Raw genomic sequence first — 15,602 nt, 5'->3', positions numbered from 1 at the left:
GAGGTTAATGGAGAAGTTGGGGTTAATATAGGGTGGAGAAGGAAGTATTTAATAAAAGCTTAGGGTAACAGCCTCCATTTAAATGATTATTGTTTTGCATGTCTCATTGTTTTTTTCCATTTCTTTCTCTATTTCCTTCTCATATCTGTTGAGTTTAAGTGAGGTCATACAGGCAGTGCAAGAGTAGTTGGTATTTGCTGCATTTCATTCTTGGCCTGTTAGGATAGTCCTGCAAAATCCTGTATTCTTTCTAATCGCCTATGTGATAATCCTTTTTTTCTGTTTTGCTTTGAAGTGTTGCAGTTTGTAATACTGAGAAAATGAGTAGGTGCTTTTCAGGTTTCTTCCTACCTGCAAGGATTTAGCTTTGATCATTTTAGTAGCTGGGTTGCAAGGGAAGTTGTTACATTCTGGTTATGTTCAGTGTCAGATTTTACTATGCTGTGATGGTACCGGCTGTTAAAAACTAGTCTTTTTTTGCCTCATCTTGTGAACTTTAAAAGAATTTTGTTGATCTTATTTCTAATATTCCAAGCTGAGGTGGTACCAGTTTGTATCGTCACTGCTCCACTGCTATATTTCTCAAAACCACAGCTGTAAAATACACAGATACGAGATCTTTTTCCACTTTTTTTTTCCTGCTTAAGGTGGAATAAAGCTCATTATCTGGCAATCATGGATTCCTTGGAAGATAAGATGATGAAAATAAAATTCCTGAAAGATGGTGAGCAGGGAGACAGTTGTCTCTTGTCACCCAGGGTGTGGTGCAGGCCATGCTGCCAAGACCCACCACCCAAACCTGCCATTCTTTCACCCAAAAGGTGCTGGGGATCCCCAGTGCCCAGTGGGAGGAATCCTGCCTTCCTGTTCTCAGCCTGGGGGCAACGGGACCATCTCTGGGAGATGCTTGGAGAGTCTCAGAGAAGCAGCACCTCGCTGGAGAGGTGTCGCACTGGCAGCACTTCTCAGCGCAAAATCAGCAGTGAAGCTGCTTCCTTAAAGGAGAACAGAGGGTCAGTCCCTGCAGGACTCTGCTATGATTGATTTTTAACTAGAATTTGGTTTTCTTCAAAACAAAAAAGCACCAAAAAACCCAAGCCTTTCCTCCTGTGCTTATCAATTATACTTCTCACTTTAACCTGTTCTTTTAATTTTGTTTCAGACTGTGTAACCCATGAGTCTTGTTTTCTTTCTTCCTTCCAGACAATCAAATTTTTGAATGATAATATAAGAAGAGGAATTGAGAATTACTATGATGATTTAGACTTCAAGAACATAATGGATTCTGTTCAAAAGCAGGTTTGGGGTTTTGGTTTTTGGTTTTTTTGGGCTTTTTTTCCTGAGACTAATTCAGTGCTGAGGTGTGGTAGGTCCTTGGTGATGGCTTTGAGTTTTTCCAGTGATGTGATAATCAAATTCTTACTGATGAGGGGGATGAGATCTCATGCGTCATCTGTTACGCGTCACTGAGGTCAGGGCTCCTCCAGCATCTCAACTGGCATTTGAAGCCCTCTAAATCACCAGAAGAAGCAGGGACAAAATGCATCTTTTGCTGCATTTGAAGCCCTCTAAATCACCAGAAGAAGTGGGGACTAAATGCATCTTTTGCCTTGGTAGGTGTGAGTTGGATGGTTAAGGCCAGATCCTGCAAACGTGTAGGCTTATAGAGGCCCCACAGCCAAAAGGCCAGATCCTGCAAACGTGTAGGCTTATATCTGGCCCCACAGCCAGATTCAGACAAATTCAGCCTAAATTTCATCCAAGTTCTTGCGCTCAGCATTTCTGCTGACTGATCCAAGACATTCAAAAGCATCCCGTTAACAGGAGGCACTGGATAAGGAGAAATTAGCTGGCAATTAGGCTGTTGGAACCTGGGCTGTTGTATTTTCACTTGAGGACACGTATTGAGCTCTTTAACAAGGTGGTTATTCAAAAGAAATGCCCATGGAAGCACATATACTTGTAATTAAAATTCAGAAATTGTGTTAAGCCCAGCTGAGCACATGTGAGCACATGAGCACGCTTAATGGCACATGTAGTTGACTCACAGCCTTCGTTTTTTTTAAGGCTGGTGTGTTGAAATGTTTATTGTATTATTGAAGGGTTCTGCCATACAGATCAGAGACTATAGAAGAAGCAGAAAACGTTCAGAAATGTGATGTCAGGGCCCATGTGATGTCAGTGGCCATGCCAAATAGTGATTTAAACCAAAAGTGAACTTAGGAAGTGATATGTATATTTTATGACATCGTTATGGAGATGGCAGCCTGCTTTGAAAAACAAAGTTAGCATGGAAAGTCTGTCAAAAGCAAACCATCCTGAGGAAATTTTGTCATTGGACTTCATAATGCTTTAAAGTTTCCATGCACTGCCCAAAATTATGTATGCGTACAGGGAATTTATATTTTAATGATTAAATAAACTGTTCCTTTTCCCTTTGACTTATTACAAATATTCACCTTATATTTTAAGCAATGTAAGCTTACAGTATCTGTCCAATTTAATTTCTACTACATTACACCCAAAATGTTTTGGTGAGGTTATTTTTATGCCTGATAGCAACTCTTTGACTTATTTAGAAATATTGTCACGATCCTTAAAAAAAATTGAAGAGTTGTATTACAACTCGAGATGGAGCAAACATAAAAACATTGCTTAATGATGTCCAGAACCGAAAGAATAATTTTTCAACTTGGAAAAGTTGGGAGGTGGAACTTATCACTGAGTACTTTGCCCTGACACCTTGATGAGTGATGGAAGGACACCACCTATATCTTTAATTCTTTTCAGTTGTATCTATACTATACATTCTATGATATACATGCTGATAAAATGATAGAATGGCTGGGTAGCTGGGTGCTTCTAGAATTTTTTTATTCTTACTTTGCTTTCTGCTTATTAGAAGAGTTTCTGATTTATTTTTTTTTTTCCTCTTTGCCGTTTGTGTTGTTTTTCCAGTTTAAGTGCTGTGGTGGGGAAGATTACAAAGATTGGTCACAAAACGTGTATCACAACTGCGCGGCGCCGGGACCGCTGGCCTGCGGGGTGCCTTACACTTGCTGTGTCACAAATAAGGTAAGTCCTGGCATCGCTGCTCTCTGCCAAGATGCTGGCACTCCCTTAAAAAGGTACCTTACTTGAGAAAGTTTTGGGGAAGAAGCGAAGGGAAATGGATCCATCAGGAATGATGGATCCATGGGTCTTGACAGCTTGAAAAGGAGAAAATAATGCATTAGATGTGGTGATGCTCTGTGTTACTGTCCCGCTACACAGTCCTAGAAACACAGAAGGGGTCTTGGGAGCTATTCTAACCTCATGGCTTGCCCAGACCAGGGCTGCCTAAACTTAAATTTTGCTGGTGTTTTCCCCAGGTTTGCTGCTTCAGCTTTGCTAAGAAGCCTGGGTCCTGATGGGTCCCATAGGTGGGAGCTAGAGTGATGTGCACCAGCTGCTGTGTGAATTAAAAACTAAACAGAATGACCCCATCATCCAGAAAAAAATAGATATGTGGGCAAATGACCTCAAACTTGGTGCATCCTTGTGGATGCAGGTCTAGACTGGAGCTGCTGCTCTGCCCTAACCAACCCATCCTTGAAAACTGCCTGCCTTGCCACCCTGTAAAACCCTCCCTGTCTGCTGGAGTCTGGGACAGTTTTATCAGCCCTCGATGAACTGGTATTAACTGGTGCTGGCAGCACTAGGAGCAGGCATTAAGTTCGACGTGTTTATTTTTCCATTTGAGGAATGGATGTAATGCTGAATTTGATAAAGAGCTATTCCTCAACTTTAAACCAGTATGGACACTCCCTGCCTCACTGGGTTTTGATCTTTGGTCTGAACATTAGGGAGAAACTGAGTATGTGTAAGAGCAGCCACAGTAGAGCTCATGATGGATAGCCTACTGGTGCCTGTTATGTGCTGCCCTTTCAATGTTTGCCTTGAGCGTGGCTGTTTAATTCAGAAAAGGGAAAATAAAGTCAATAATTGTGTCAGTAATCCTGCTAGGTTTCGCTGAGAAATGTGTATAATATGAAGGCGTTTATTACGTGTACTTACGCATTTTTTGTGTATGAGAGTCTGTTTAAATCTGTGCTGAGCTTTGATTTATCTTCAGAAAGCAAAGCTAAACAGTTATACTTTAAGTCTTAGGTGTTTGAGACTAAGAAAGTTGTGTATATGAAAATAGTATCTGCTGATTCACAGCTGCACTGAGCAGCAGAGCTCAGGATTTTGCCCTCATTTGATGGTAAATGAAGATAGAACTGGCTAGTAAAGAGCTTTTAGAGGTCATTCAAAATACTGCTTGTTCTTCTGTAGCTCTCATTTCTCTGTTGAAGTCTTATTTTAAAAGGTCAGGTGATGTGTGTAGAAATACAGGGTACTGCGAAGGCAAAGCACTGCAATAATCTGTCACGAATAATGCCAGGTGCCTTTTCAGCTGTGACACATATAATTGGACATGTGGATTTCAGATGCGACTTGCCAGGCAGGAATGTGCTAAAATAAAAACTTTTCCGACAAAAACAGGAAGAATATTCTCTGTATACTGTGTTGGCAACTGGGGAGGCTACTTGCAGCCAAAAGGTAGCTTGCAGAGCGTTAAGGTCAGGGAAGTTAACTGAAAGGTGGGGAGAAGCCCCAAGATAACAAGCGAATTTCTTATTTAAGGGTAGGCTGTTTGGTCTGTTAGAGCTCGTGGCTTTGCCACTCACGATGCCATCGATGTGCCTTGTGAAATCCCAGTGGTACGAACACGTAGTCGGCAGGACTAACGCTGTGGCTACCTTGGAAAAGAAAAAAAAAACCCAACCAGAAGATGCATAAATCTTGTGTGTTTGACAAATGCTTCCAAATACAGGCTGGTTTCTGTCCTGGAAAACTACAGATATGGTTTGTGATTACTCATTCACTTTGTAGTCATGGAAAACTCCCGCTAATGTCAGCGGTTGGATTCTGATCCTCTGAAAAAGCCCTGTGCTAAGATGAGCCAGGCTCATGTTGAGGGGGCTCTGAAGGGACTGTTTTCAAGTCAAAGTATTTATTGAAGACTTACACTGGCATAACAGATAAAAATTAGTCCACAAAGGCCTACAAACCTCGTTTCTAATGCATTTATCTCCACTGTTTACATTTCCTCGTGTCGCGATACCCTGTTAGCAAATGCTGTGTTTAAAATTAAAGGCTGTGACTGTGCTCCTTGTTGGCAAATATTTAGCTGATGGCTCTGTGTTTGCCTGATAGGCTCAAGCATTTTGTAAATGTGAAGTCTCTCGCAGCAGACGCAGCAACACACTGATGCCTGGTTTTGCAGACTTTCACTTCCAAGAGCATTTATTAGCTGTGGTTGATAGACGGGTGCTTGTTATATTTCCCCAGCAGACCTCTATTTTAGGAGTGTGCCCAACCTTGTTTGTCAGCCAGCTGTGAGTTCAAAGTGAGAGCACTCTTTGGGTGCTTATAAACTTGACCCTGGCTGGTGTTTTTGCCATTTTGTAGCATCCAGCTTCCTCCCAACTTTTGCAAACATCCCTCTTCCTCCTTGTGCAGGTGACCTGGGAACCCCAACCCCGCTCAGAGGCCACCAGCGTTTAGAAATCCTGTCTTTACATCTCATCTTAATTTGGTGGGAGGGGATATCAATACAGTAGAGTTTGCTTTACCATCTTTCTCTCATTTATGTATTCTCATATTCCTCCATGTCTTTGGCTTTGTTCATTGCTTCATTTGATGCCGGTGGGCTTTACATTGGCAGATTTGTGAGTGGTCAGTAGTATTTTCATGTTAGCTTTGCCAAGACAGGTAGAGCTTCAGGACTCAAGCAAAATATTAAATGGCTACAGAAAATGCATTCGTAGTCTGTGATGAGTGCATGCACTCAGTCTTTTTTTAAATAGATGAATTTTATATTCATATATATAATGATGTATAAAAATATATTAGGTTATAAGAAATTGGTCTTGTAAAATTTTCATGTAAGCATTCATAGTATTGGACGTTATTTGAATTTTAGATGTTTCTGAACTTAAATTTGTCATAGTGATGGTACGATGGCTGTGTTAATCCCTGGTTTTCTTAATAAGATGTGTTATTAAGGCCCAAAAATTAAACCCAGCTGTTCATACTGTGCAAAGAGCTGTGGCTTACAGCTCTGTTGTAGCTGGCTTTGGTTTCTGTTGCCATGCTGGATTTTTGGATAGATATGGTTCAAATGTCTTGTGTCATGACACAGTGGCAATGCTGATTTCTCTAAAATCATGTAGAGCTAAAAATACCTCTAAAAATCTGAATCTGACCATGGGACTGCTGGGAAGAAATTGTTGTTGGACTGAGGAGTAACCCTCGTTGTTGCTCTTATGTGAGCTGGGTGAACACAAGAGGAGTAGTAATATATTTTTTTGTGATTTTTGCTTTCTGCTATAGTTTATATTTGTTGCTTTCTTTTCAGACAGCCCTTATCAACACTATGTGCGGATACAAAACCATTGACAAAGAGGTAACGTAACCAGTGTTCACCCTGTCATGGCAAAAGGTGGTACTTTTTTTTGTTTCAGTTATAAAATTGTCTTCTGCATACTTAAATCTGCCAGGCAGTTAAATCAGCAATTTAAATTATTTTATCTGGAATAACTTTCATATATTAAAAAAAAATGAATCATGTTTGGTTGTGGTATCCTCCCTACTTTGTATCTTCTATGATTCCTTGTTTGATGTGCTTGAAGCACGTCTTCCCAAAGCTCATCCACCTTATGCTGATTGCACAATCAATACAAAGAAAGATGCTCCAATACTTTAGAGTAGTGATTTGAGTTGGGGAAAACTTTTAATACTTAAAGCCAAAGTTTCTCACTGAGTAAAATCGGTTTTGGTAAAGCCAACTTAGCTGTTTCTATGTATGAGAGCATATTTTAGTTTTAAGGCTGTAACAGTTATTCTTGGAAGAGGAGTAGGATTTCCTGGGTTGTGTTCACAGCCCTCTCTTCTCTCTAGGAGCAGAATGGGGCCTTTTCCTTCCTCAGTCGTCCCTATTGGGAATAGCCCCAGTGACTCCAGAGTAGAGACTGCACTAATTGTGAAGTGATTAAGCAGTGAAATCAGTAATTGGATCTTCCGAGTTCTCCACTCCTGGCTTTGGAGAGCTGGTGCGGGGGGTTGATCTAAAAAGGCCGTGCTCCCCAGCCCATTTGAGGCACTTGGCGTACAATGCCAGCTTCAGTTGTTGGTTTTGGGGATTACCGGTTATCTTTACATATGACCTGTCTTCATTTAGATTCATTGATTTATGGCTTAATCACCTAAATGTTCCAGCCTGGCTCTAATGCCCAAAGCACTTAAGCATATGCTTAACTTTACCCCATTCATCTGCTTAGGACCCTTTGCAGCCTCAAGTGCTTTCTATATTATGGGTTGGGGTCATGGTGCAGCACAGCTTGCAGGACTGAATCTGAAATCCTCTTGCTCCTGCCCTTTTTAGGTTCTGTTGCAAAGAACTTGGTCTGTCATTTCTGTTTTTCCACTGCTGTACTTTCAACTTGGAAGCAGAGGTAAAAGCTAAAGAGAGACTTCTCTGCTTTCCAAATGGTCTAAAATGAGAATCGGATGCATTTCTTTTAGAGAAGTAGTTGCAAAAAAAGGTTTTAAAAAATTAGGTAACTTGTTCAGGTATGGAACAACTGAAAAACAATCAGAAGAATTAGTGATGTCAAATTCAGTGGGTTTAAAGAGATGGGAAGGAGGACTAAATTTGCCTTCCTGAAATTTGAATTGTCATGTTTTACTGTACCGTACTGCCTGTTTGAATGTCTGCTCTGTTATTTTGCAGCGCTTGAGTGTTCAGCATGTTATATATGTTCGTGGATGCACGAATGCCGTGCTTATTTGGTTTTTGGACAACTACAGCATCATGGCGGGCGTGCTGCTCGGCATATTGCTACCCCAGGTAAGAAGTGGCCAGTGCATTACCCATTAAAAGGAGTATCTAATTTGTTGCTACAGTATGCAAAATCCTATTGAGGTATATTTATTGTTTTTATTTAAATTTGATCTAACTGATAAGCTGAGGTGGCATTCCAGGAGTTTAGTAGCATTGCTGTGACACATTGCAGGATTTGGTGGGTTAATTTGGTTTTCCTTGGTTTTTCTGAGCTCTCTCCTCCCCATAGCTGCATCCACTGAGACTTTCTAATGCTCCGGGGTGGTAATTCTGCTGTATTAGCTCCTCACAGAAATGATCCATTTATACCCCTACGTGTAGAGAATAGCAGTATGAGTTTCTCTCTGTATATATGCCACATCCATGTATTCAACGTATGTATACATGATTTGTAAAAACAGCTGTGAGAAGCATTGAATAGGCAGTATTTGATCTCTGACTAGAGATGCCCCTTTCTTTTGCAGTTCCTGGGCGTGTTGCTATCCTTGCTTTACATAACTCGGGTGGAAGATATCATCACAGAGCACAAGCTGAGTGAACGACTGTTTGAAGAAGGGGGGCAGAGATCTGCCTCTGAGTTTGCTGAAGCTGGCTGCTGCATGTGCTACCCAGGGTGACTTTGGAAACCTCACATACGGTTCAAAAAAAGGCAAATCCACCTGTTCTGGTTTGTGCTGACCATTATAGACTTGCAGGTGTAATGAATCAGCCGCCAGACCAGCATTGGGTCGGCAGTGCACCAATACTGCCCTAGCCTTGTTGCTCCTGGTGTGTCTGCAATCAGAGGCGTACCGGAAAGGCTCTGTGCTGCTGACAACGTTGCTGTGGTATTGTGATGCTGCTGGAAGGTGGGCTTGTTGATAATTAGATCTTTTTTGAGTGATTACTGAGTGATATGCAGCTGGGAAAACTGTTCTGGCAAGATCTGAAGGTAGATTTCTAGGAAGAGCCTTTGTGTCTTGGGATGTCGTGTTTAAATGTTTCTCCTTTCCAACTTTATTTTCTTACTCCTTCCAAAAAGATTTCTTACTGATCAACATGATGAATATTAAACATGTGTTTAATAATTTTTTTTATTCTAATCTTGATGAATTTACTGACAATAATGGATGTGATGCTGAACACTTTCATTGCTCAGTCTTTTGTGCCTTTTAATAATGGGACAAATGCCAATGTCAAAGCAGTCAGGTAATGCTTGATATATTTTTTAATGTGATTTATTACTATCTGGATTTTGTATAAACTTACAGGATGTTTGAATCTTGTACGTACTGTATTTTTCTTCTTTAGTGAATTAACTAGGTAATTTATGATTTTCTTGTTTTTTGACATTCTGTATGTTGAGATGTTTCTAAATTTTATTCTTCTTGTCAAAATAAAAACAAGAAGTTTTTTTTTTAAAAAAAACAACACAAAAACCCGGAAATATTTTGTTTACAATACTTTTTATTTTCTTATCTAGGTTAAGCCTGTCCCTCAAATGCTGAATCAAAAGGTAGAAATACCTTGGGCTGTGATTCTGGCTTGGGTGCTGACTTGCGTGGGGTTTTGGACAGCCACTGAAGGTCTGTGCTTCGTTTGCTCCTCTTAGTGAATTGGAGACAATACTTGGGAAGTCACTGAGAGCTTGGGGCAGGGGGTTCTTGTTTGTTTCTCCTGAGTATTTCTCTGCAGTGTTTCCAGCCCAGCCAGGCTTGCAGGCAAAATGCAAGACCTCATTATCGTGATGCTTCAAATAAACAAATTCAGGATGAGAGTAAAGCGGGTTTGGTTTATATCTTGTCTTTGTGAATCTTTTTTTTTTTTCTAACTTTCTGCTAAGCCACACAGAGGAATATCTGATATTCTTTCCTTGCTGCTTTCCTTCTGCCTTTTTTAAATATTTTTTTTTGTCCTGGATGTGTTGTCTGCTTTCTTCAATACTCAGTGTTTGCTGCTTAGCTCTCTTCCTCCACTGAGTATTTCTGAGGAAGCTTTGTGTGTTTCCAGGAGCTAAAAAATACCTCATCCAGTTCTTCAGTGCTTTCGATGGTGTCTAGGGATGGAGATCCCACAGTGTTATTGAGCCCACCATCCACAGTGCACGGTTATTTCCTACACAGCACACTGTAGCATTGGGTCTCATGCACAGTTGCATATTTAATTGCTCCATATCGTCGTCCCCTGAATTTTCCTGGTCTCTGTTCTGAATAATGTATTTCGGTAAATTAAGAAGCAACGTCTGCTTTAAGGCTGGATTTGTGTACAAAGAGACAGAGGAGGGGGTAAATTAAAGGGACTGAACTGACTGCTGGTGAGAGAGAGGAAGATTGAAGCTGAAACTGGTTTATTGTGGAGAGTGGGCTGGGAAAATGGGACCTGAAATCATCAAGAGCTGAGGTGTTGCCAGAGGCAGAGTCATGCCCTGGCCTTTACCAGGAGGGGCCTAATGCTTGAATTTGAGGTGACAGAAAGGCTGTACTGAATTGTGAAGGAGGTGACAAAGGTAATTTTTCTTTCTTTACTAATAATGTCTTATGAATGTTGTGGAGGTTTGAAGTACAAGATATCTGGGAAAGCAGGAGGTGACAGAGGTGTGGTTAAAATTTGGGTGGTTTAAATAGAACAGGGAGAGTATTTGAGGATACCAGGGAGCAAGGAAATCTGTGGGCTACACTAGATTTTCAACAATCCTCAGTGCTCTCTGTCATATGTTTGAGGGGGTCTCACCTGACAATCATGGACTAAACTTGTGTGACTTTGTTTAATAAATGATTCAAATACTATGACCCTTCTTCTCATTCCCTTTCAGATCTGAGGAAATTAACGCTTTACTTCACAGGTTCATGGTGACCTGAGGGAAGGATGGTGCTGATCAGGAGGTGGCTGGAGGAGAGGGAGGCAGCAGCCCTGTGCTCAACTGCCCCCAGGCACCTGAGCTGTGGGAGACGATGGGGAGACTGCGATGGGGTGGTGAATTTGCTCTTAAATGTGAGGCTTGGCTCTTCTCAACATGCTATGCTAATGTCTCATTAGTAGATTGATTTTTTTGAATGGGTTTGCAGTGTACACAAGGTGTTTTGTGTGCTTATGAGTAGCTCGTTTTATCCTGAGCCGCTGAGCCCACAGGGATGTGATCTGTCCTGCACCATTTGTCCGTGTGAGCCAGGTCTGGAGGGGATGTGGTTTGGCGTTAGTGAAGCTGCGGCTCATCTCTGGCTGGTGCTCCACACCCATCACTGACGCAACTGCTCGTATTTTCTTTTTAAATATGCTCATTGCTGTGCCCATGAGCAAATCAGCTGGAAGCATATGAAGAGCCAGACTCCAAATGTTGTTCTAATCTAATTTTTGCATTTGGCTGTAAGTGAAAACCACTGCGGCCACACTAGCAAATATAATCTGGGCTTTTACAGACAACAGAGAGGAAAGATGATTTTAAAACAAGTGAAGAACGCTTCTTTGTTATCAAGCTGCTTGTTAACAGAGCACATGTGGGAGATGTAATGGTTGGAGGCCATCTTGGGCATAGTGATAATGAAATAATGGAGTTTTTGATTCTCAGAGAAGTCAGGAGAGGGGTTAGCAGAACTGCCACCTTGGACTTCCATAGAGCAGACTTTGGTCTGTTCAGGAGACTGATTGGTAGAGTCTCCTGGGAGGCTGTCCTGACTCCAAAAGGAGTCCAGGAAGGGTGGGCACTATTCAAGAAGGAAGTCTTAAAGGTGCAGGAACAGGCCATCCCCACATCCCAAAAGACGGCCTGGCGAGGTAGAAGACTGGCCTGGCTGAACAGAGAGCTTTGGCTGGAACTCAGGAACGAAAGGAGAGTTTATGGCCATTGGAAAAGGGGGCAGGCCACTTGGAGGGACTTCAAAGACACAGTGAAGCTATGTAGGGAGAAAATTAGAAGGACCAAAGCCCGACTAGAACTCAATCTTGCCATGACTGTGAAAGAAAATAAAAATGCTTTTGTAAATACATGAACAACAAAAGGACAACTAGGAAGAATCTTCCTCCTTTATTGGATGCAGGGGAAAGCACAGTGACTAAGGATGAGGAAAAGGCTGATGTACTTAATGCCTTCTTTGCTTCAGTCTTTAGTAGCAGAACTAATTGTTTGCTGGGTACTCAGCTCCTTGAGGTGGAAGACAGGGATGGGGAACAGAATGAGACCACCATAATCCAAGAGGAAATGGTTAGTGACCTGCTGCACCACCTAGACATACACAAGCCAGAGGGGTTACACCTGAGAGTGCTGAAGGAGTTGGCGGATGTGCTCACCAAGCCATTCTTTGTAATTCATCAGCGGTCCTGGCTAATGGGGGAGGTCCCAGTGGACTGCAAATGAACAAATGTGACAACCATCTACAAGAAGGCCCAGAAGGAATGTCCAGGAAACCGCAGACCTGTCAGTCTGACCTTGGTGCCAACAAATCATCATGAGTTCCACTACACACTATTTATGGGACAGTGAGATGATCAGGCCCAGTAAACGTGGGTTCCTGAAGGTCAGGTCTTGCTTAACAAACCCGATCTCCTTCTATGGCAAGGTGACCTGCTTGGTGGATGAGGGAAAGGCTGTGGATGTTGTTTACCTGGACTTCAGTAGAGCCTTCAATACTGTTCCCCACAGCATTCTCATGAACAAACTGGTTGTCTAAGCCTTGGATGGGTGTACACTCTGCTCGATCAAACACTGGCTGGATGGCTGGGCCCAGAGGATTGTGGTGAATGAAGTTAAATCCAGTTGGTGGCTGGTCACAAGTGGTGTTCCCCAGGGCTCAGTGTTTGGGGCCACTCTTGTTTAACATCTTTTTCAATTATCTGGTTGGAAGGGATTTAGTGCTTTCTCAGTAAGTTTGCAGATGATGCCAAGTTAGGTGGAGTGTTGTTCTGCTTGATGGTAGGAAGGCTCTGCAGAGGGACCTGGACAGGCTGGATTGATAGACTGAGGCCAATTGTATGGGCTTCAACAAGGCCAAGTGCTGAGTACTGCCCTTGGGTCACAACAACCCTGTGCAGCACTACAGGCTTGGGGAAGAGTGGCGGAAGAGTGGCTGGAGAGCGGCCTGGTAGAAAAGGACTTGGGGCTATTGATTGATAGCTGACTGAACACAAGCCAGCAGTGTGCCCGGGTGGCCAAGAAGGCCAATGGCATCCTGGCCTGCATTGGGAATAGTATAGCAAGCAGCACTAGAGAAGTGATTGTCTCATTGTACTTGGCACTGGTGAGGCCACACCTTGACTACTGTGTTCAGTTTTGGGTGCCACTGTATAAGAAAGACATTGAGGTCCTGGAGAGGGTCCAAAGAAGGGCGACAAAGCTGGTGAAGGGTCGTGAAAATAAGTCTTATGAGAAGCAGCTGAAGGACTTCGGGTTTTTCAGTCTGAAGAAAAGGAGGCTGAAGGGAGACTTTATCACTCTCTACAACTACCTGAAAGGAGGTTGTAGCAGGGTGGGTGTGGGTCTCTTCTCTCAAGTTACAACCAATAGGACAAGAGGAAATGGTCTCAAGTTATGCCAGGGGAGGTTTAGGTTAGACATTAGGATAACATTTACACTGGAAGGGTTATCAAAGACTGAAACAGACTGCCCAAGGAAGTGGTGAAATAACCATCCTTGGATGCATTTAAAAGCCATCTCGATATGGTGCTCAGGGACATGGTTTAGAAGTGGGCATGGTAGAGTTAGTTAATGGTTGGACTTGATGATTTTAAAGGTCTTTTCCAACCATAATGGTTCTGTGATTCTGTGCTGATCTAATTCAATCCCTGCCTTCCTGGCAGAAGCAGCCACAGCTGGGCCACTCCTTGCAGATGCATCCATAAACCTGCTCTTAAAAAATGCCTCTTGCTTTCTGTTTAAAAGACTGAGGCAACTCTGCAAAATCCTAGAATTGTTATGGGACTTTGTGTGTGTGTAATTTTAAAGTGCTCTGAAAACTGTGACCTTCCCATCGTTCATCCTCTGAGTGCTCCTGCCTTCCCCATACCCTGCAATGCCCTGCCCTCCTTGGATGTTGGGCAGCTGTTTCTGCTCCCTGCCTGCAAAAATCACCCCTGCCAGTCCTTGCTGCCTGGTGGCTGCGTTGTCTCTCTTCTGCCTGCATCCTGGTGCTTTTCAGCCTGACCTGGAGCAGGCTGCCTGTACAATGACCGGGAAAACAAAGAGTTGCAACAACTCCTCAGTGCTGGCTGCCTGCCGAGCTTCTGGGCAAGATACCCAATTTAACCACTCTCCCTCCCCTGCGGGTTTAGGAAGTGGGGTCATTGCGCCGCTTCAGCAACTTGGAGGGGTTTTGCACTGAGAATCATGCACCATTTAGCTAGTAATAGAGATTTACCTTTGTATTTCAAATAATTATGGACCATCCAGGCATGGTCTTGGCAGGGCACTTGGGTGATGCATGCTGGCAAGCTGAGGGCCTGGCTGGAGCATCACACATGGTATGTGCTGTACGATGGTGCGACACGATAAAAATATTTAATTAGCGCAGTTACTGAGGAAACTGCTGAGCAGCTCTCCCTCTGGTGGTGTGGGCATGCCATATCGCAAGGTGCTCAAATCTCTGCTCGCTGTGAATTAAATCTCTGATTGGCTTGTCGGTACAGCACTGGAGTTTCTCCGGTGATCCCATCCCCTGCACTGCTTTGAGAAGCCCCCTTATGTGAACACAGCTTCCGCAGGCTTCATCGCCCCCAGAAGCTGGAAATCCCTTGTTAGTCCCAAACATCTGCAGCAATTAGCTTCTCTTCGTGAGGCAGAGAGAGGCACTTGGGGTACAGCTGCTCATTACAACCTGACCTGGAAAACCAGTCTTGGAGGCGGGATGAGCTGATTTCCTTCTGATGGGGGGGAAAAAAAAACAATCAGTGTTTAAGACCTAAAAATCATTTAGCTAAAAGTTATTTTGCAGATTTGTATTCCTAAGGCCCTTTCTTCACTAGGATTTCACAGTACTCATGACTTTTCTGTACAAGCTGATTATTAAAAGGTGCTTTTGTGGGTTCAGAAATTGCTTTTTGGTAAGAAATAATCTGGTGGGTGCTCCTGCTCTCCAGGATCCTTTATGCTCCACTGGGCTAGGGGGGATCAGGTCAACCCTGAGGACATCAGTGGCATATGAAGTTGCTTTGGGTTTACATCCTCGTTTGATGTCTATACCTTTCTGGGGAGAGAGGGCAGCACTCTGTACTAGTGAGAGCAACACTGCTGTTTAACTTGTCAAAATCATGTTTTGTCCACCATATTGCTTAAAACTGACCCAGCCCCAGTCTGTTTTTGCATTCGGGATGGGAGTACTGCTTTCTTTTGGATTTGGCTCCTGACCTGAAGTCTGTCTCTGCAGCTGCAAGGGCTAAAATTTCACCTTGCAGCAGCGATAAGAGCCCTCAGCAAAGGCAGCTGTTAAATCCCCTCAGATAAGTGGATGTCCTGCCTGTCTTCAGTGTGTTCCCTTGAAGGAGTTACTTTTTCTTAAATGGCAAGTTTTTTCATTGATGAAGCAGCAGAGGTAGGTGAAAGCTGCTGTTCTGGAAAGGAGAGAAGGAGAAGGGCTGATTTGCCTGAGACATGCACAACAGGGCAAAGCCATCTCATGCTTCTGGGTGTTGGGTACCGGTTTGCAGCTCACCCATCATGGTACTCAGCCCTCCCTGGAGGTTTCTTGTGGGTCAGCACCATGGGTGG

General features: G+C 43.1%; 1 protein-coding gene across 1 annotated transcript; it reads left to right on the top strand.

Annotated features, from left to right (window-relative positions):
- The first annotated feature begins 675 nt into the window (after nt 1-675).
- On the top strand, nt 676-8,547 carry TSPAN15 (tetraspanin 15). The gene is made up of 6 exons (XM_010189637.1): nt 676-724; nt 1,163-1,299; nt 2,959-3,075; nt 6,446-6,493; nt 7,820-7,936; nt 8,395-8,547. The coding sequence occupies exons 1-6, from the start codon at nt 676-678 to the stop codon at nt 8,545-8,547; spliced, it is 621 nt and encodes a 206-aa protein (XP_010187939.1).
- The last annotated feature ends 7,055 nt before the right edge of the window (nt 8,548-15,602 follow it).

This window comes from Mesitornis unicolor, unplaced genomic scaffold (genome assembly GCF_000695765.1).
Source record: "Mesitornis unicolor isolate BGI_N332 unplaced genomic scaffold, ASM69576v1 scaffold18308, whole genome shotgun sequence".
NCBI classification, from domain to species: domain Eukaryota; kingdom Metazoa; phylum Chordata; class Aves; order Mesitornithiformes; family Mesitornithidae; genus Mesitornis; species Mesitornis unicolor.
This window is presented reverse-complemented; position numbering and strand designations above follow the sequence as displayed.

Coding starts and splice junctions, on each gene's coding strand:
- TSPAN15 (XM_010189637.1), top strand. CDS start 676: ATGGATTCCTTGGAAGATAAGATGATGAAAATAAAATTCCTGAAAGAT. Junction 725..1,162: donor AATAAAATTCCTGAAAGATG/GTGAGCAGGGAG, acceptor ATTTTGTTTCAG/ACTGTGTAACCCATGAGTCT. Junction 7,937..8,394: donor TCGGCATATTGCTACCCCAG/GTAAGAAGTGGC, acceptor TTTCTTTTGCAG/TTCCTGGGCGTGTTGCTATC.